This window comes from Vanacampus margaritifer, chromosome 5 (genome assembly GCF_051991255.1).
Source record: "Vanacampus margaritifer isolate UIUO_Vmar chromosome 5, RoL_Vmar_1.0, whole genome shotgun sequence".
NCBI classification, from domain to species: domain Eukaryota; kingdom Metazoa; phylum Chordata; class Actinopteri; order Syngnathiformes; family Syngnathidae; genus Vanacampus; species Vanacampus margaritifer.
Genome location: NC_135436.1, coordinates 6,775,754 through 6,797,500, shown reverse-complemented (window position 1 = coordinate 6,797,500; position 21,747 = coordinate 6,775,754). Strand labels below are relative to the sequence as shown.

At 39.3% G+C, this 21,747-nt stretch overlaps 1 protein-coding gene across 1 annotated transcript in view; it reads right to left on the bottom strand.

Moving 5' to 3' along the window:
- nlk2 (nemo-like kinase, type 2) overlaps positions 1 to 21,747 on the bottom strand; it is a 49,233-nt gene that overhangs the window by 23,007 nt on the left and 4,479 nt on the right. Inside the window, exons 2-8 of the mRNA XM_077565845.1 lie at positions 16,059 to 16,188; positions 13,083 to 13,138; positions 10,044 to 10,150; positions 9,872 to 9,957; positions 7,910 to 8,119; positions 4,641 to 4,742; positions 142 to 228 (exon numbers count right to left, since the gene is read on the bottom strand). Of these exons, the coding sequence (XP_077421971.1) occupies positions 142 to 228; positions 4,641 to 4,742; positions 7,910 to 8,119; positions 9,872 to 9,957; positions 10,044 to 10,150; positions 13,083 to 13,138; positions 16,059 to 16,188 (778 nt within the window). The remainder of the gene's footprint in view (positions 1 to 141; positions 229 to 4,640; positions 4,743 to 7,909; positions 8,120 to 9,871; positions 9,958 to 10,043; positions 10,151 to 13,082; positions 13,139 to 16,058; positions 16,189 to 21,747) is intronic.

The following is a 21,747-nucleotide window of genomic DNA, read 5'->3' as shown; positions in this document are numbered from 1 at the left end:
TGGAGAGTCATACATTCTAAAAACAACCAAATCTATCTAGTGAGGAAGTTGGTAACGTTGAAATTATGTATCTTTCAAGTGACGTGTGCTTGACAAATCATATAAAAAATGACTCAAATCTGGTGGGATACAATAACTCACCGGATCAAACACCAGCATCCTGCAGAGAAGGTGAACAGCTTCATGAGTCGCTTGACTGGACAGTGTGTAAAGAACAGGAAGGGATGGCTGGAAAAACAAACAAAAATCATGACATTAACCATCTTCTAGCACCTCTTTCAGCACTTATACAACATAATACACAATCCATCCGGAAAGTATTCACAGCGCTTCCCTTTTTCCACAGCACCTCATTCCAAAATAGAATAATTTCTTTTTTTCCACCCTCATAATTCAACACCTTACATCCCATAATGACTGACTTCAAAACCACTAGGACTCTTGGGATGGCTGCCCATCTAAACTGAGCAATCAGGTGAGAAGAGCCTTGATCAGGGAGGCGACCGACAACCTGAAGGTCACTTTGTCAGTGCTCCAGCGGTCCTCTGTAGAATGAGGAGAACCTGCCAGGCAGCTATGGAGGACCAAAACTGACAAAATTCAAAATAAATAACTGACTAAATAAATAAATAAATGACTAAAAGTGAAAATAAAAATATAATTCGAATTAATATATAATCAGCAATATATTTTTGTATTTTTTATTTAATTACCATTGATGTAAACTAAGAAAATATTAAGAGGGGAGGGGATTTAATAAGTCTTGCAACTTCTTTCCACTCCCTTTTGAACATGGAAAATCATTGTTAGGTGCGCTTTGTTGAATTTTGCTTGTTTTGTAGCTATTTTATTTTATTTTGTTGTGTTGTTGTAGGTTTATTACTCTTAGTGTTTTTGCTTTGTTGTTATTCTTTTTCATGTTCAAATAAACTCAACCTCAAAATAAAAAAATAAAAAAAAATATATATATATATATATATATATATATATAAATGAAAATAAAAACAACAATATATAAAATATATACTGTATATACAGTGTTGCTCAAAAGTTTGTGAACCTCTTGAACAATTTGGACTTTCCAATTGTTTCAACATGATTTTGTTTAACAGGTGGTTTATCAATTCAATGCATTGTTCTTTTTTTTATCAATTGTGTAGTCAAAACCTAAATAAAAGGAGTTTTTGGTCAATTCATGTAGGTGCAAAAGTAAGTAACCCTGAGCTGCATTGCTTAAAAGCAGTCAAGTAGGATCAGGTTGGACAAGTTGGTAGCCAAACTAACCACTGAAATGGACCAATGAAAGGAGAGGTTTAGCAAAGAATTGTGCCTCACTGACTGAAACCGAGACAAAACCACATCACTTTAGTCTTACCCAGGTGAACCCATACAGGTCAGTCATGCTGAGAGGAAGATAAATCTCAGGGGACCTCAGGAAGTGGGTAGTGACAGCACATCTGTCTGGGGAAAGCTATAAAGTCATCTAAAAAAATTTTTAGCTTCATTTCACTGTGAAGCAGATCATCTGCAACTAGAGAACACTGAAAATTACTACAATCCTGCCTAGAAGTGGACGACCTTTTAAAATATCAGCAAGTACCACAAGAAAAATGATAATTCAGGTAAAAAGCCAACTCGAACATCACATCTGGGACACGTGCATACTTCAACAATCAGAAGAAAAGTCCATCGACAAGGCTATCATGGAAGGCTTGCTAGGTAGAAGCCTCTGCTCACAAAAAAGATAACAGCTGCCCATCTCAACTTTGCCAGTGAGTACATGGACAAGACTGAAGCTTTTTGGAAGTTTGGTCACAACTAAAACAGTCATGTTTTGATGAAAAGTCAACACTGCATACCAGCAAAAGAACCTTCTCCCTACGGTGAAGCAGGGTGGTGAGAATGTTAAGTTCTGGGCTGGCTTTACATCCTCAGTTCCTGGACAACGCCACATAGTCCAGGGAATCATGAATTCAGAGGAATATTGTGAAATCCTGCAGCCGTCCTTTGTAAAATTACAGCCTGGTAGACAATGGATCATGCAACATGACAATAATCCAAAGCATTCCAGCAATACAACCAAGGAATGTCTGAAGAACAACAAGATTCATGTTCTGGATGTGCCCAGTCAAAATCCTGATTTAAATTTTATATTTCAAAATACTGTGGCGGGACCTGAAGCGGGCAGTTTATGCTAGATGCCCATCCAACCTCTCTCAGTTGGCTGCATTTTGCAAGGAAGAGTGGCAAAAATTCCTCCAAAGTAGATGTGAAAGACTGATAAGTCACTAAAGAAAGTGTTTGGATTAAGTTTTCATTGCAAACAGAGGTGCAATGTCCGATTAAATGGGAGGTTCACATACTTTTGCACCCATCAAATCTCAGTTTTTCTTAAATCAACAACTTTTGTTCAAGAATGAATGACAATATTATTATTTTGTTCAAGTCCATTCTTTTCAAAGTCAGCATTGTAGATTTGGGTATGACTAAACATTTAATAATGTTATTTTAATATTTTATACAAAAATTCTGACCATGCCTGCAGGGTTTACAAACTTTTGAGTGCTACTCAAAAGCTAAATTTCATCATTATTCACAAATCTGCTTAGAACTGTGGGTAAAACAGCTTGTTTTCAACATGGCCCTAGTTGATCTTTTATACTCTGCTGCCATCTGCGGGCCGTTTTTTTCTAATAACTACCATTGCTTCAAACTTTTATCTTCAGTACAGAGGCTGCATCAAAGCCTTCTGTATGCACTACCATTAAAAAAACAAAAACAAAATAAACACGTATAAATACGTTTTTGGGAGTGAAGAGCAAAGTATTAAAAAAAGTATTTACGGGTTTTGGGGTTTAAATGAGTTAAACAACTTAAAGTACGTTTAGGGAAAGCAGAGTAATATACAGGTCACACATTTGCTGCAAGCACAACAATACATTCAGGGTAGCGCAGTGGCACATTAATTGTTTTTCTCAGATTATAATGTTTTTTGATCGACAGAAGTCAATATTAAAATCACAATGTAGTTTTGATTAATTGCACAGCCCTAATAAAAGAGTGGGCAGAGTCCTTCGTAGCACCTAAACTACGCTAAAGAAACCCAATTAAACACTGTACTCACGGGGCAGCCATTTCTGCGATGAGTGGAAACAGCCTCCCAAATTATCAGGTGACAACAACACACAATTCTCATAAGTCACCACGGCTTCCACCACTCCAAGGGAGAGGCCGCAAAGTCTGAGCAGCAGGAAGGCATGCTGGTGGTCCTCCGCCCACTAGTCTCCGGGAAGGTCTGAGTCGGTTTCCTCCGCATCATCCTCCACACCGGAAGGCTCGCCATTCACCTCAAAGATCCGATTAAAGAGGCGGGAAATCCATTTCTGCATCCTCCACCAAGTCACCCCAAGAGACACTAGTTGCAGCCGGTTTGTTCTCAGGCTTCATTGCAGTGTCAGAGAGACAGTTGGCTTTTGAGGCCTATGCTATATGCAGCCCAAACCCTCCACTAAATCCTCCTCTCAGTAGTGCAGTCGTTGCCTGCAAGACCATAAGTGAAAGCTTGCATGTTTTTCTACCAAACAAGCAATGAAGCCTATGACAACACCCTCTTGAACACAAATAATCCTTAATTCCAAAAGAATAAAGTCGCAACCCCATAGGGAAGACAAGTGTAAATATGACACTGATTTAAATGACTATGAATCATTTAATAAATTTAATTAGTAAACGAGACAATGTGCAATTTCTGAAGAAATTGCGTGTGAAGGCTGTGAGGCTGAATAAAAAACATGAATTATCTGGAATGATATTGAAAGATGTGAAGTATAATAAGTGACATGGAATGATATACAATGAGCTGTAAATAGCTGAACATGTTGAAGTTGAAATGATTTGAATCAATCAAGAAATGTCCAAGTAGTGAACAGGTAAACACTCAAAAGTTGAAAGTTGGAACGATTTGAATCGGAATAAATGTAGAAATTGTAGAGTGAAAACCTGAAAGGGGTAAGGTGTTAAGAATCAAGTAGGGTATGAGGTAAGGTTTGAAGAATTAAGTAGGGAATGGACTAATAATCATCCCTAAAGTGAAATGAATGAGTTACATGATTTGAATACCACTTTAAAATGATGTAAATGTGTAATGTTGAATCTGCCATTAAGAACGAATGGGGAAAATTAGGGTACAAAATCGAGAATTGTGGGTAAGGCATGAATATTTGGAATAAGAAAAATGGAAGCAAGAATGCCGTGAATATTTGGAATGTTAAAATCGGAATGACGAGAATCAGATGAATTATGTGGAAGTAGATAGATCCCAAAAAATGGGAAGAATTAAAAAAAAAAAAAAAAGAAATAACATACATGTGAGGGTCACACCTTTCACACAAGGCCACAGCCTTCACACAATGATCAAATAATGTAATGCTGGTGAATGAAAAAAGAGATGTGCAGCACCCTCCATGAATGTGCTATATTCTACAAAATTGAATCATTGTTTTTTGTACTAGCACTTTGGACACTTGAACAATGAATGACAATACACCTAAAGGTCATTAGCAAAACATAGACGTCATGTGACTCAACAACTAACTCAGCATGTCAGAAGACCAAATTCCTTACGAGATCAACCTGATTACCTGTTTGTTCGGTCCTCTGAGAATGTGTGCACGAGCTCCTTCACATGCTGTCCTCATCGCCTCCATTGAAGGAGTCCCCAACAGGTCAGTGATCAAGTCCAGCTAGACAGAGACAACACAATGTGTTAAAACAAATACCATATCTTAGTATCAGATACAGTGCCATGAAAAACTATTTGCCCCACTGGAATAGTCTTACTTTTTTTTGTACAGATTTCCCACTTTAATGTTCAAGACCATCAAACAAATGTAAAGATCGATCAATGATAACCTAAGTAAACATAAAATGCAGTTCTATTTTAGTTACCTACGTAACTGTCATTTTTAAATGGTGATTTGATTTATAAAGGGGAAAGAAAAAAAAGCTATTCAAAGTTACCTATGTAAAAAAAGTCCTTGGCCAACTTTTATTTATTCTGGCTAATCACATCTTTCAGTTCATTTTCAATGACCACATCCAAACCGGATTACCGCCAGACCTGTTTGATCAAGAAAACCCTAAATAGAACCTGTATGACAAAATGAAGTTGACCAAAAGATCATCCATTGTCATTAATCTTGAGGACTCCAGCGAATCACAGTGAGAACCATTATCCACAAATGGAGAACGCATGAAACAGTTGTGAACCTTCCCAGGAGTGGCCAGCCAACAGAAATGGCCCCAAAAGCATAGCGACAGCCAGGACACAAAGGAACCCAGGACACTACACAGTATATTTAGTAAATTCTACTCAAAAAAAAAAAAGACTTTATCTGGTCCCAGTCTAAACAGAGCAAACTTTACACCCGGAAGAGAGTAAAATATTATATATAATAAATAATAATAATAATAATAAATCACTCAAGGATTCAGGTACAATCCCACAACCTTCAGTGTGGGAGACAGGAACTCTATCACTTGAGCTATGCCACATCTACTTTTGGATTACATTTCTGGTGTGTCCAAAAGACGACCAACAATGGTCGAAGGTAGGAGGATTCCACCTGACACTGACACCAGAGATATACTGACACACAGCAAGACCGGCATGGCTCAGCGGTTTGATTGGCCATCTTCCAACGTAAAGGTTCTGTGATCGTTCCTTAATCTTTGAGGGATTCTTTTTGTGTGTGAATATTTTACTCTTCCAAATGTAGAGTTTAGTCTAGTTTAGACTGGGACTGAATATAGTCTACTGGCCCCAGTTCACGACAGTACTCATGACTCAATGAGGAAGAGAATGGGCAAAAATGACACCCATGGAAGAGTTCCAAGGCGAGAACCACTGCTACCCAAAAAAACAACGGCTCATCTTACTTTTGCAAAACACATCTGAATGATTCCCAAGACTTTTGACAGAATATTGTATGGACTGACAAAACCTAAGTTTACCTTTTTGGAAGGCGTGTTTCTGATTACATCGGGCTTAAATGGAACATAGCATTTCAGAAAAAGTACATCACAACATCAGTCAAACATGGTGGTTGGACTGTGATGATCTGGGGCTGCCTATCTAGTTCAGGACCTGGATGACTTTGTGATTGATGGAACCAAAAATTCTGCTCATTACTAGAAAATCCTGAGGGAGAGTGTTTGGCTAACAGTTTGTGACCTCAAGCTGAAGTGCATTTGAGTTCTGCACCAAAACAAAGATTGAAAACACATCAACAAGTCTGTATAGCTTAAACAAAGCAAAATCAAGGTTTAGGAGAGGCCTAGTAGAGGTCTAGACATAAAAATGGTTTGTGAGGAGTTCTTTGCAACATTTTGGTCTTGAACGAAACCTGACGAAATACCAACACTACATCCGCGCACCCTCGCAAGCCTGCGCCGCTCAGTGAGATACCAACCTTAGGCTACTCCTCGTCTGCTTCTAGTGATAACGATGCTAATTGTAAGTGTAGCTTCTTTGTCGCCACAGAGGCGAGGATTAGTTACTTAGAGAGGAGAGGATAAACACCATGGGAGGAGCACAGCTTGTAAGCTTTCACTTGCACCCATATTTGTGCCTCTGTATGGCGCACGTTGGCTTACAAGCTGATTGGTTTGCATGGCATGTCAATAGCATGCTGCTTCTGATCGGTGAGATTTCCAAGAGAGGAGGGACACGGTGTTCATGTGTGAGATAGTTGACACAATAAATTCTGGATTAGTCAGGAGTGCTGAAAAGAAGAAAAAAAGAAGCTTTGACGATCATGTGATGGCGTAGTCTTGAATCCCAATTTTGATTTTGATATTTTTTTTTTTTTATGATAAATTGTTCAGCCTGTGCATTGACTTCCTTTTAAGAGTGGATTTAAATAGAGTTTACGGGAGGGGATGATGGGGGTCACACCATGAGACTTGGTCCCTTTATAGCCCAGCAGTGAAAGCTTCAATAGTATTTTTGACACCTTCACTTCTCCTCATAAAAAAAAGAGTCGTCATGCATTTCTGAACCCATTGCAAACATTTCTCATTGCGAGCATTCAAGTGGCCAAAGTACACCTTCATACGTGACAACAAGCATTAAGAGGATCTTGCATGGAGAGCTTCTTACAACTCCAGCAGCTTCAATGTAACTGCTTGCAGCCAATTTTCTCTCTGAGTCAAACATTAACACTACCTTGTTCTCTTGAGCTGTCCAGTGTTTTGATTCTGGAATGTTTTGTGCTTTTTGTCAACAGAAAAATCTTCCAACCAATTGTGCATAAAACAGACTTACTTAAATTGTAGGAACAACCTTATCAGTAATTTTCATTTCATTAGGTTCTTCAGAGAAATAATCAAACCTGTCTTAGATTGATATTAGTGACCTAAACAGATGGGAAAAACCTAGCAATTTAAGTTCAAATCTATATGCATAATAAACTGAACACAATGTATACAGTTAGGCCCAGAAATATTTGGACAGTGACACAATTTTCAGGATTTGGGCTCTGCAATGCTCCCAGTTTCGATTTAAACGGAAACAATTACAACAAAATTGAAGTGCAGACTTTAAACTTTAATTCAAGGGGTTAATGGGGGAAGAGCCCATGCAGCCTTTTTATTGCAGCCTTCTGAGTCAATTGTCCAATTACTTTTGGTCCCTTGAAAATAAGACGGCTACATATTAAAGAGCTATAATTCCTAAACCCTTGCTCCAATTTGGATGTGAATACTCTCAAATTACAGCTGAGAGTCTGTACTTTAATTCTATCTTGATTATATGATTGTATCCTAAATATGTTTTCATCAACAGGTAGAACAACAAACTTGCTTCACTGTCCAAACTGGGCCTAACTGTATATTGATTTCCATCGTTTACCTGTTGGATGGGACTCTGGGCTTGAAAAAGAATTCTTCGCCCCAGGAGCTCAGCAAAGATACAGCCCACAGACCAGATATCGATGGAGTTGGAGTAGTGACGGCTTCCCATCAGGATCTCCGGTGCCCGGTAGTATTGTGTCACTACTTCCTGAGTCATGTGCCGCGACTCATCAGTCTCCTCCACTCGTGCCAGGCCAAAATCACAGATCTGAAATAGAATAGAATAATAGATAGAAAATAGAAGATAAGAGAAGTTTCAATCCATTATTTTCGCAACATTTGGATTTGAAACATCAACAAGAACCAGCTTTGATTTCCAGGTTGTCGCAACTGATTCTGATATACAGGGAAATGTAATCCCTAACTTTTTATGTTAGCAAAAGTATTACAAGTTTACAACAGTTATGAAATAGAGTGAAACTAGAAAACAAATAGTGAGTATAAAAACCTATAGTTTTCCGAGTTCACTGCTGCTCTTATCATGTGTGAAAGCCATGGAGATAATTGAAGCAGTCCCAGAAGATCAGCTTGTAAGATCTTAAGCATATCATGTATTTTTCTTTTCTATCAATTTGGTAAAGGTTCATCTATTAGCATTAATATAAACTTAATATTGTTCCACAAATGTTGAGGCTTATCTCTGCATTTTCTTGCAAATTCCAAATTTCTTGGCCTACCCATTCTTCTTGGCAATCACTGGGCATCTTCTGGTGTAGCCCCAACACAAACAATAACAACTGAAAAAGCTAGCACTGTAATGCCAATGGGTTAGAGAGAGAGCGATAGAGAGAGAGTGCGGGAGAGAGAGATTGTGCAAGAGGGAGAGATTGCGAGAGAGAAAGGGTGCGAGAGAGAAATAGTGTGAGAGAGAGAAAGATCGCGAGATGGAGAGACAGACAGACTTAACATTGCTGGAACCCTTAGGAAAAAAACAAAATTTGTTACTTGTGCTACTGTGCACACCTTCTCAAGCATGCGTCACTCAGTGAGATACCACCATTAACGCTGCACGTTACAGACCAGACAAGTAACTGAATCATAATAATTAGTGACAGCATTTTCTGCACTGTCAATTTGAAATAATGTCCTGTTATCCTAGAATAAACGGATAGAAATTTGGATAAAATGTTTAAAAAAAAATTGAGAGAGAGAAACAGGACACACGGCAGTGTTGTCTTGTGATGGAATTTTGGATTTTTTGTGGGTTACACTGATTGTAAATGTGTGTGTATGCTCGTGTGTGATGTCACGCCAGTTTATGCTCTTGCGGCTACGGCTAGTATGCTAACTAGTTTAATGATGTGTTTCACCTCAATGTGAATTGTTTATATTGTGAATTTACTTGGAAACAGTCGACTAAGTGGAGTCTCAGTGCTTTTTTTTTTTTTTTTCCACTTAGCGTGACGGACTGACGGAATCCCCACTTTTGTCGGTCGGTCCTAAAATAGCGGTGGCAAAGTGACAAAGGAAGAGTGGGTAAAATAAAATGGCAGACTGACGATTACAGGTTGTTTCCACTTGATAAAAATGGTGGACTGACGTTGACGGAAGAGGGACCAGAGTGCCGACAAATGACGGACCAACAAAAATATGTATATTGCCCGCCTCTGAATACTGTAAAAGTACAAAGCCAACAATTTATACGTGGTTAGGAAGCATTCATCTATTTTAAGTCCATCTATTCCAATACTTTTGAACAGCTAAAATAATTGCGGTTTTATTATCATGATGTCTACTAAATTATGTATCAGATCCAGATAGAAATACTGTACCAGGAAATAAAATCTGAGCTGTTGATCTCTCATCTAATCAAATCAAACCTTGTTTAGCATTTTTCATACATTAAAAATGCAACACAAAGTGCTCTACAGAAATAAAAACTATCAATTGAAAGAAGAAAATAACAGAACTGGCTTCACTATTCCTTGTCTCTTATAATTAATGTCACATGCCAACACACCTTCAGTACACAGTTGCTGTTGACCAGGAGGTTGCCAGGTTTAATGTCTCGGTGAAGAATGCCAGCAGAATGAAGGTACTTCAGTCCTGGTGATAGTTGATCACAACAATGGCATGTTAAAACAGATCCGCAGTGCAGTACTGTATTTAGAAGCACTCATACAACATGCTACCTCGTAGAATCTGATAGAGAAAAACTTTGGCGTGGTCTGAGCTAAGGGGCTGTGGTGACACGATGATCTTATGGAGGTCACTTTGCATCAGTTCAGTCACTACATATCTGGTCGATGGGAAGTTAAGGCAAAATGGAAAACATAACCGAGAGCATAAAAGCACAAGGCAGCCAAACCTTATTATCCAACAAGAGAATACGTCTATTCTTTTAACATTCACCCTTGGACAGGCCACTGTCACCCAAATAATGAACAAAAGTACTATAATCTGTCCAACATCCAATTTATGTGTTGGCATTTTTCAAATACTAATGAAATTCAGTTTGTTTAGTAGGAAAGAGTTCCCCACGGGGAAAATAAAAGTATATCGTATCGTATCGTATCGTAAAAGGGTCAAGTGGTTAGCACATCCGGGGTTTTGCATCCGGGCTTCAGCCTTCCTGTGTGGTGTTTGCATGCGCTCCCCAGTGCTTGCTTGTGTTTTTTCCTGGTATTCCAAAAACATGAATGTTAAGTTCATTGAGGACTCTAAATTGGTCTTGGGTGTGAATGTGAATATTGTGATTGGGTGGTAACCAGTCCAGGGTGTATACCCCATCTTTTGCCCAAGTCAGCAGAGATAGGCTCCAGTGCACTCACTACCCTAATGAGGATAAGCGGTATAGAATGGGTCTAATTAACTGGTGAAAGTTAGAGTATGAATTAGGGAATGCATCACTTTTACTGGTGTATATTTATACGACCAAATTTTTAGTGCAGTTACACAAAATTTATTGCGGATTTTGCTACATAGATCATATATTCCACAAATAAAATATTAAGGGACATAGAACATACTATTGTAAAGAATGTTTTTTAAGTTGACTTCCCCTTTAATATTTTTAGATATGTCACGGACAGAATAGTGTCACTATCACTGGCCTTACAGCAGTAGCTGCAGGCTCAGTTCTCACCATGCAACGGGTGTGAATCTGAGTGTGAATGTTTGTCTGTCTACCCCATAGTGTGTTATCCATTCATTTTATACAGACATTGCTAATGATGGACAAACACTACCACATGGTCTTAAGAATAATATAAAAAGATGTGCTAACAGAGCACAATACATTTCTATCTCAAATCAATTGACAATTCCGAGCTTAGTCAAAATGGTGACCAACTCGATTAAATGACCCTCTCCGTCCATTGCCGCAGACCCGACGCCGACACCCAGGCGCTCGCCATTGAGCCCCACCTCCAAGCCTGGCTCTAAGGGGTGCTCCACTGACCAGAGGTGGACAATTGGCTGAGTGGGCAATGCGGCAACTTGTGCACATCTATCAAACTAACTTTTAACTAATCATGGCAGCGGTTGAAAATGTCATCGTCGTCATCGTAGGTGGGGGAAAAAAACAACATCTTTACCAGCTAAAAATGCATGAAGCGCCTCTCGCTGGTCTTCATTCAACAAGAAGCTGTGAGGAATTTTGCAGCGTCCATGCATTCATCCATGTGAGGTTTGTTTGTTTCACACAGCCTCGGTGCTTCTTGTCTTCGTCACAGCCATACAAACCGCACCCTAAACACAATTTTGCTTTGTGACCCATCCGGACCACTGGTGGTTCGGATGGCTGACAATCAGCGGGCTGAATACAAGATGGATTCTCGGGGGTTTGTAAACTCACAAATCCCGCGAGAATTCATCTTGCAGGCAAGGTTAGCTATGAAAGCTCCGGTTATAAAATTACCTACGTGTCTGTACAGTATAACGGCATGTCTTATGTTTATAACAAACCAATCTGTGTCAAAATCGGTAAAGAATTCAACAAATTATGATGAATTTATTGGAGCTAAACACAGTTAATTCAATAGTGAATGGAGTTTTCTCAACCAGCCGAGGCTTGCTCTAGTGTTTATGTATGTCTATGGGAAGAATGCCGCACTTCTTCTACGCATTACACAGATTGAGCACAGCACTGCCATATGCTGACAATGGCACGGTACTTTCTGGGCTGCATTGTGGACTGTGAGTCGCTTTTCTGACTGATAGAAAGAATAATTATTATCATTCATTAAATATATTGAAAAACTGTTGAAGGTCAGTCAGCATGTGTGATTCAACATCTATATTGGTGATATAATGGCAAATAAGCAATGTCTCTTGTGTGAAAGCTCGCCAACTGTCAGCAATTCATGTGTGTGTAGTCACTGGAGGTACTCAAAGTACAAAGCCTCTGTTCCCTTCTCGCCCATGTATAGCAATTCAGCTGTTTTAATGAAATCATTGACATTATTGGATTGATAAAGAAAATAAATGTAACGCACAGACCAGATGACTAAAATGGCACATTAGTGTACTGTACTGTAGTTTGTTTGTTGGGGTAGGGCTGAGGTTACTTAGGTTTCCACCAGCATTTTATTAACCTGGCGGCCCGCCAGGCTTTTCTTGCCCCCTCCACCAGACTAAGCATCCAAACCACCCCAAATGAATCTTAGTCACCGCACATCCACAGCCGCCGTGTGCCAACACTCGAAATAAGCACTTTCGCATTGCAGTTTGCAGGCAAAATTAGCATATTTTATCTCATTAAAACACATTAAACAGCAAAACTGAGAATCAACCCCTGAGATGGTCCATTGGTTTGAGTTGCTAGACGCACGTGCGTTCAAGTGGAGCAACACATCATGATTCAGAGGTCGCAGCTCGCAACGAGCTTCGGCTGGTTACTTAAGCAGTAAAACATGTTGTGGAAGGGGAAGGGGACAGGTAGGTTGCGCCTCTCCTGCCTAACCAGACCACATGTCCCTGGTCATCAGTCAATCACATGTGTGATATACTGGAGCTAATCCAAAATCTTAAACCACAGGAGGATCACATTAGCCAGAGCATGTAAGCAGGACACAAATCACTTTTAGCAGGGACACCTCAAGGTAGTAACTTTCAAGTAACAGACTGAACATAAGCCCGTTGTAGTTAACGAAGCCTCTGTAAAATATCCTTCTTAAAATTTTAGTTCCAGCAAAAGATAAGATCAATGCAACTGTAATTGTGAAGGATACATTTCTTCAAAGTAGTCAATGTGTGGCGGTTGCAGGATATCAAGAGCAGAGAGCACCTGAGGAAAGAGCATGAAAACACATGGTTGAGACCACATCTGAATTACTGTTTATATGTGCAGTGACTGGATCTAAACCAAGCTTGCCCCTCCTATTAGAACCCCAGGACAAAAAATAAAAACCCCAATCCCCGGCACGTTTGACCTGCAGCTACAAAAATTGGCAGGCAGTTGCAAAACTCCGAGACGCACAAAAAAAGTCTATTGGGACCATGTGCTAAAAATGTACAGGAAATGAGCTATACATTTTTTTATGTCCTATTTTGGCCCCTTTTTTTTTGCACATTCACTACAGTCATACTTTTTACCTCCTTGCCAACAGTTTCCATCTGATTGACTTCAAACTTGGCATTTATCATCTCAAGACCTGGGACAACAACTGGGGGAAAAATCTAGAGTTTTTGAAATACTCTATGATGAGGGCGGAGCATCAAATATTCAAATTTAATTTGTCCAGAAAGAGGAAATGCTTAATAACTCCACTACACAAGCTCCCAAAAATCCCAAACTTCTCATGCATCTTAATAGTCACGGCCTGAAACCATCTATGATAAATTCGGTTCTACATATATTGCCACTTTATCTGCTACACCGAGACCGTTGAAGGGATCCGGTTGAAATTTTGTCAGAAAAGCCTTAAGGTGTTAATCATGCCCCACACCCAATATTGTAACTTTTCGCCAAAGGGCGTGGCCATTACGGTACCGCAAACTCTGATGTTTTATCGTGACAATAAAAGCTGCTTTAACTTGACCCAGATGATCCTATCGTCTCAAAATGTCACACATTTGATGACAGTCCAGTCCTGAAGACATCTATGAACTTATATTTCATCTTACTGGTAGCGCCTGTGGCTGTGCCTGTGTACTAGCATTTAAATTATTATTTTTTTTTTTACAATTTTCCTTCGACATTTTTAATCCAACCACTTTAACTGGATCTACCTTATATTTGCTCAGAAGAGTGTTTAGGCTTTCATGATGTCACAAAACGAAGTTTGTGCGTTTTCGCGAATCACTGTGGGCGTGGCAAGGAATTTTTTGCCAAGAAAGCAACGCCGATTTTGAAGGCCTAAACATGCACTATAACTCCTGAAACTTGGCACACACATCTGGTCTGGCAAAATGAGCAATCGTGTATTATGCCATTTTTACAAAAATTACTCACTAGCACCCCCTTGAAATTTTTAACAAAGCAGCCTGGTTGTACATTTAAGCAAGATCTACAAAAATAATTGGGTATATGAGGGAGCCCAAGACCTACAAAAAAGTCTATTTTAGCCATATGCTAAAATGAACAGGAAGTGAGCTACGAATGTCCGATTTTTTTAACATGCCAGTACACCAAAGTGGCCCCTGGCTGCGAGGGCCTATTATAGCTGCTCGCAGTTCTAGTTCTGATATTGGGTTTTTTCTTTAGTCAGCAATAACTTTATAGTAAAAGTTAAAAATTATCAACATTTTTTGCATTTACACTGAAATAATTCTTGCTAAGACATTATTCATGTCAAGTAGTCTTTGTTAATTAATATGCTTGCACACAAAATCCATCTTCGCTATTATATATCGTTTAAGCAGTGAATCCCGAATCAACTCGAATGGGTTACCAATTGTACATTTATCGAAAATAACGTCAGAGTCCCCCAAAAAAAGACAAATTAAATTTGATAAATAATTGTAAATGGAGTGCACTTATATAGCACTTTAGTTTCTCTATATGTTGTCCAAAGTGCTTTGCCAAGCCTCCGTTTCACATACGTTGAGTATATTCACACATTCCTGTGACAACTAGTACACACGACAATATGCTAGGAGTTATTCTCACTGAAATTCAAAAATTTTGATTGGGCGTTCATTTTCACATATCAGTTTGAGTCACCGCTGATTCATGCACAGCCCTATTTATAATTCACACACTCACAAAAATCACTTATACTGTGTATTAGGTACATACCAATTTAAATAGGGTACCCTGCTCATCAACTTTATCTCTTTCCTAGCCTTTTAAAGGGAGGGTCCAAAGTTTCCATTCAGAAATGAACACTTCATGAACACTGGATGTATACACATGAAATCCTTCTCAATCAAACCCTCTGGGCTTCTGTTAATGTGTGATGGTGATTTTATCATCAACCCCCAAGCCATGCTAAGTCACATTGACAAGTGTAACTCGGCAATATAGAACGAGGGTCAAACTTTTCTTATATCCTTATATTTACACCGGGAAATAGGTGAAGCTAAGCCAAAAGGCGAATGCCGTTTTCTTTTTTTCTCCACACCAGGTATGACACGACTAACCGTGATGCAAGCTAATTATCTCTGTCGGCGCACAGTCTCGGATCAGTAATGTACAGACACCCTCTGCTGCAGTACAGCAAGCTACCGCTGCTGGGCTGAGTGCGGTCAGAGGCAGGGGGCGTTGAACGTTGAGCTAGTATCTGTTGAGCCATGGGAGGAGTCCATTTTGACCCCACCTTTAATCTTTGCGTACCATGACTTTTGCTGCAATGCCTGATCTACATATACAAAGACGACTAGGACGAGTTTGAGCCAGATGCAAGTGTGTGATGTGCTGTGTTGGTCATTTCAAGAACACAACTCACTACAAGATCAGTAAGAACATCCATGATTTGTTTAAATACCGGAATGTATTACAACGTGCGGATTCTCTCGCATTTAAAATAACAGTTATACAGTATGTTGGCCAGGCTTTAGATGGCAAATCGTGCTGGCTCAGTTACACCATTGAATTTTGTGCAGTATAACAGCACAATATAAATATGTGATTGGTGAAGGAGTGCACATTAATGTAAACTCCTTATTTTTATTTTATTTTATTTGCTATCAAGTACTTCTGTTTAATATTTACTGTTCATGCTAATGTTTGTTTGTTTATTATTAATTAAATGTGTCATACTTACATTTTCATGTTTAAAGAAACATAGCATCTTCAGTTCTCGAAATACCCTCTTGCAAGAAACAAGGTTTTGGAAGACATTGGGCATCTTTTTGAGGGCAACTCGCTTTCCATCTCTGGGATCTGTGACTGACCTGGGGAGAAGAGTACAGTTATTAGTAGGAATAGGATTAATGAATAGTTTTTGCGACGAGCACGCCTCTCCATTTTATGTAAATTTATGGTATTTATAAGCAACCGTAGCGATTTTGATTATATCATTTATCTAGTACCTACAACAAAATTGCATTGACTACACTAGTGACAAGAATTAAATTTAGTTAAACTTCACTGAAGGGTGACAATATCAGTGATTCATTTGTGAAATGTCTATACAGTATGAGGTTTATCAGAAAAGGTCTACACTGGTGTCACTGAAGTTATCTTTCAAACCCAAACTATGACGATCCCACTATCAACCAGGACTTTGACAAAGAGATCTGGCTGTGTTTTTCTCATTAAGTGCACGAGAAGAAGTGACAGTTGTGACAATACAACTCATGGCTTCTTCACCACGCGCCTCCACACAAGGAGCAATCTCTAGCCCTTAATGTCCTGGTTGCATCATGTGATTTTCTCTCATTCCCAAGCTCAAGAAGGGCTATCAAGGGGACACATTTTGAAGACGTGGACAACATCAAGATGCGAGTGACGACCGGAATGCTGAGGATGCCAGAAGAATCCCCCGCAGCAATGCATGAAAGCATAAGGCCAGCCGGGAATGAGTGTTAGACTCCAGGGGGATTATTTGGGGATTCTTTTTAAGGGGAAAAGTTGTACTTGGTAAATTGAAGTTGATGTCTTTAGTGACACCACTCCTGGAACTTTTCTGACACACGTCGATCTCATACTTCCTGTTGCTGAAGGTTCTCTGAGGCAGTATGCAATTCTAACAGCCTTGTGGGCTGGACTGGCATAAAGTATGCACATTTTTTCATTGACGAAGGTGGGAGATAATGATTAAGCCCTTGAACTCTGCTTAGCAACAAGCAGTCATAAAACCATTTAAACCGGAAAGGGGTGTGTGTGTGCGTGTGTGTGTGTTCAGAAAACAAGGCTACATGGGGGAAAAAAGCAGGAGTTACTCTTATGCATACACACTATAAATAATGTATTCCACTCAAAAGCCACTCAAGGAACTTTTTTTTTCTTCCCCCAAGACATTTTTTTTTTTTACTCCCGAGGGTGCATCCCTAGTATAAAATATGGTCAAATTTGAATGCCTTTCCACTGATGAGTCAAACAACATTTAAATCCGGGGATACCAAGATTAAATCCTCGTGAGGAGCGCAGCAGGTATAAGAGCATTCACACTGGAGCCCTTTTCAAAGCACCCTTCAGTAAACCTCAAATAGGATCAGTCAAAGAAAACAGATGGGCAAAGGAATAAAAATCCCTGGCAACACCAAGACTGTCAGTCACTAGAATGCGCTAAACAAACTTTTATGATGCAGCCAAACTAGCATGTTACATTATGTGCTCAGCAAACTATTATCATTATCATTTTGGCCGCTTGTATCCGGGATCTTGTTCTGTCGGTCACGACCCACAGCTTGTGACCATAGGTGAGGGTAGGAACATAGATCGACCGGTAAATTGAGAGCGTCGCCTTTTGGCTCTTCTCCTTCTACATCGCAACATACCGACAGAGCCATCATAACTGCAGACGCTGCACTGATCCGTTTGTCGATCTCCCACTTCCTTCTACCCTCAATCACGAACAAGACCTCAAGATACTTGAACTCCTCCACTTGGGGCAGGATCTCATCCCGACCCGGAGAGCGCACGCCTCCCTTTTCCGACTGAGGACCATGGTCTTGGATTTGGAGGTGCTGATCCTAATCCCAACCACTTCACACTCGGCTGCGAACCAATCCAGTGAAAGTTGGAGATCAGGGCTTGATGAAGCCAACAGCACCGCATCATCTGCAAAAAGCAGAGATTCTATACTGAGGCCCCAAACCGGACCCCCTCAATGCTTCGGCTGCACCTAGAAATTCTGTCCATACAAGTTATGAACAGAATCGTGACAAGAGGCAGTCTTGGCCAACCCTCACTGGGAACGAATCCGACTTACTGCCGGCAATGCGGACCAAACACTGACACCGGTCGTACAGGGACCGAACAGCCCGTATCAGAGGGCTCGGTACACCATACTCCTATTTCTGTTGGCCATCTGGGATATAAACGTTTTTTCCATGTAATGCTTATCTGATTTTGACACTTTCAGGGAGGAAAAAGGAAGGCAATTCAAGTGTTCACCCATCCTCCAACTTGGATTGTCAAAGTCGAATAAGAATAAGTCTCCTACCACAGCAGGGAACTCTTCTGAGTCAGTAATAAATAATAATAGAATATTTTCACATTGCACTGATAATATAGCCAACAACCACATCTATAACTATTGGGACAACCCACAATTGTCTTTTTGGCTCTAAGCACCACCACAATGGCTGTAAAATAAAACTAACAAGATGTGCTTTAACTGAAGACTTTCAGCTTTAATTTGAGGGCATTTATATCCAAATCGGGTGAACTGTACAGGAATTACAACAGTTTGTATAAGGGCTGGACGATTATGGGAAAAATAATAATCACGATTCTTTTTGATTTGAGATTGAAATCATGATTAATAAAATGATTATTCATTGATTTTAAAAGTTAATATTTTATTTATTTATACTGCGAAAACGTAACTACTCAAATCTATGATCATAGCCTTATTATGCCCATTCCCTTCCTTCACATTGAAAACTTTATTCTTGAACACTATTCTTTTTATCAAGTATAACATAACCTTAGAAATATCATGAAATTCAAGCCTCTTGCATTTTCATTTTTCATTTTAAAACTTAAGCATTATATTACTCTCTTTATCATATTTATTTTATCTTATCTTATCTTAGGGATTGTATTTTGTGCTGTCATGTGGAAATGTGACCCCCCAAAAATAGTCCTTGGATATATTTGCATCCTTAAATTTTGAGGAAAAGAAAATTCTGTGAACCCTTAAACTAAAAAAAAAAAGTTACAATAAAAAAGTAAAATAAAAATACTGTATACTAAACTGCTGGTGTGTTCCATTTGAGCACTCGCGGTGAGCTTCGCGTGCCTGTAGTGTCATGAGGGCAATATTTTATCCACGGTGGAAATGCAAAATGTTTAAAGTCTGTATAAAATATATTGTGCATATTTGACATGACGCTGGCTGGCTGTCGGGCGTCTCGTTGTCTTGCTGGTTAAACCTGGAAATTAATTTTTCATCTATGTCAAAGCTTATGTGCATTTGATTGATTAATGGCAATTAATATAATTTCTAGTTCCTGATTGTAAAATGGCTGCAGGAGGGAGGCCGATAATTGTATCGGTCACTGCCGCGAGTACCAATACTGTCAAATGAAACTGTATTGGCACCGATACCTGGTATCGGTAGTCGGCCATTATGTCAGGATGGTACCGCCTCTGCCCTAATTTGAGCCAGGAAAAACCCTGGGATGGATATGTTAAAGGTAGCACAGGTTGTATTTAAGCAATAAACATAACTAAATGCTTTAAAGTAAAGCATTTAATAAATGTTTGCCTATGACATCCAGAATATTTGTTCATGTCAAACTACTGGGGTCATTTATTTTTTTCATTTGAAATTATGCAAGTAATTAACTTAATAGAAAAAGGAGGATGATGAGAGTGTGCAGTGGATAAAAAAAATGTTGAGGATGTCCTCATATCATTAAATGTCTAAATAACACAAAACAGGTGCTCTTTAAATTTAGCGGGCAATTTAAAAAAAATAAAAACTCTTCTTAACTATGCGACCAATCATGATTAATCAGAAATTCTAAGATGTGATTAATTTGATTTAAAAAATCATTATTATTTGACAGCTATAATTTAAATACACACTGTATGTAATTCTCCTTATGGTGAGTTTAGTTTTACAGTTAACTCCAACTGGAGTGTCATTAAACTGCTTTAAGAAATAGCTCTCAACCCTGGTCCTCGAGTACCCCTATTAAGCCGGTTTTCCATGTCTTCCTCAGCCAACACAGCTGAGCCGCAAGCTCTGCATGAAGCGTGACATGGAAAACAGGCTTGATAGGGGTACTCGAGGATTGGGGTTGAGAACAACTGTCTTAAAAGACGCTCAGGGATGGCAGAATCACACTGATTCGCGCCGGGCTTGCTACAAGCTACATGGTGCATTCTTGGGATGTTACCATAACGGCAATATCGTGATATTAATATATACAATATCGTCGTCGTCAAAATCAAAATCACGATAACATTTCTATTAATCATCCAGGCCTAGTTTGTTTATGTGCCTCCCACTTTTTAAGGAGCCAAAAGTAATATGACTATTGGCTGCTCAACTGTACTATGGGCAAGTGGGCATGTATGGCTGCCAATGGCACTGGTTACCTTGTATTTATTGTGATGTGACTACTGAAAAAAGCTGCTGTATGAATTCTGATCCAGCCAAATGCTTCAGAATTCATTGGACAGCATTTCACAGTGCAGATGAACAATGGCCCCCAGCATAGTGTGAAGGCATCAAGTTTTTCCACACAAAGTTGAATGTCATGCAAAGTCCAAGTCAATCATCTGACCAGAATCCGATTAAGCATGAATTTCACTTGCTCAAGACAAAAACTGAGGGGACGGTGCCCCAAGAACAAGCACAATGTGAAGACAGTTGCAGCAGAGGCATGGCACAGCATCACCACGGATTAAATGATGATGATGATAATATATTGCAAAGGATTTATAATTGATGATTGATTATTAAGCATAAGCACTTTTCAAATTACGAGTGATGTGTACGCTTTCACGGTCGTTGGAGAGGCAGTCCCCGGTGGCCAGGCAGCCTTCTCCCCCAGGGTCAAAGGCGAGATGCAGCGGCAGGGTACTTATGGGCTCACTTTCAGAACTATTTGTTTGAAGTTGCATACTTTTTTTTAAGAACACCATACGATAGTTGTTTTTGTGTATATTATGTAATCAGATAACAATCTGCATACTGTTCAGGTGCACAGATTAATAAATATAATTATGATCATTAATAAATTATGGCTTCAATGAGTCACAAAATAAAAAAATATGATAACAGTGACAAGCAACACTTTTTATCCCCACAATGTGAATATAAAAGTGGTTGCAATGGTAAAGTATATTAACTCACTGTTGATTAATGTTCTTATCAAGTATAGTAAAAATGTTGAAATGATCCACTTGTTGGATGGTAATCCTCAAAAGTCATTAAGGGCTTTATCTAGCTCAGAAAATAGAACTTTCTCAAATTCACACTTTCTAGTTCATGATAAACATTAATATTCCAGATTTTTGGAGTAAATTATTAGTAAGGTAGCTTGCTGTCAGTGCATTGTAACTGATTTGAAAAGCAGGACAAAGTGGAATAAATTGCATGATCTTTTGTTAAAACTGTACTAAAGAACAAATGTGAGGGAAAACTAAACCCCTTGGTAGAGGCGATTACTGAAAACTGTGAGAGAACGCCGATCACACACACCAGAATGAGCACACACAGGCAGCGCTTGCGGAAACACTAGGAATAACGCCACACATTTAAAATGAAGAATGCAACAGTCTGGTAAAATCAATGAATCACAGGTTTAATGCAATTATTGCAATGAAGG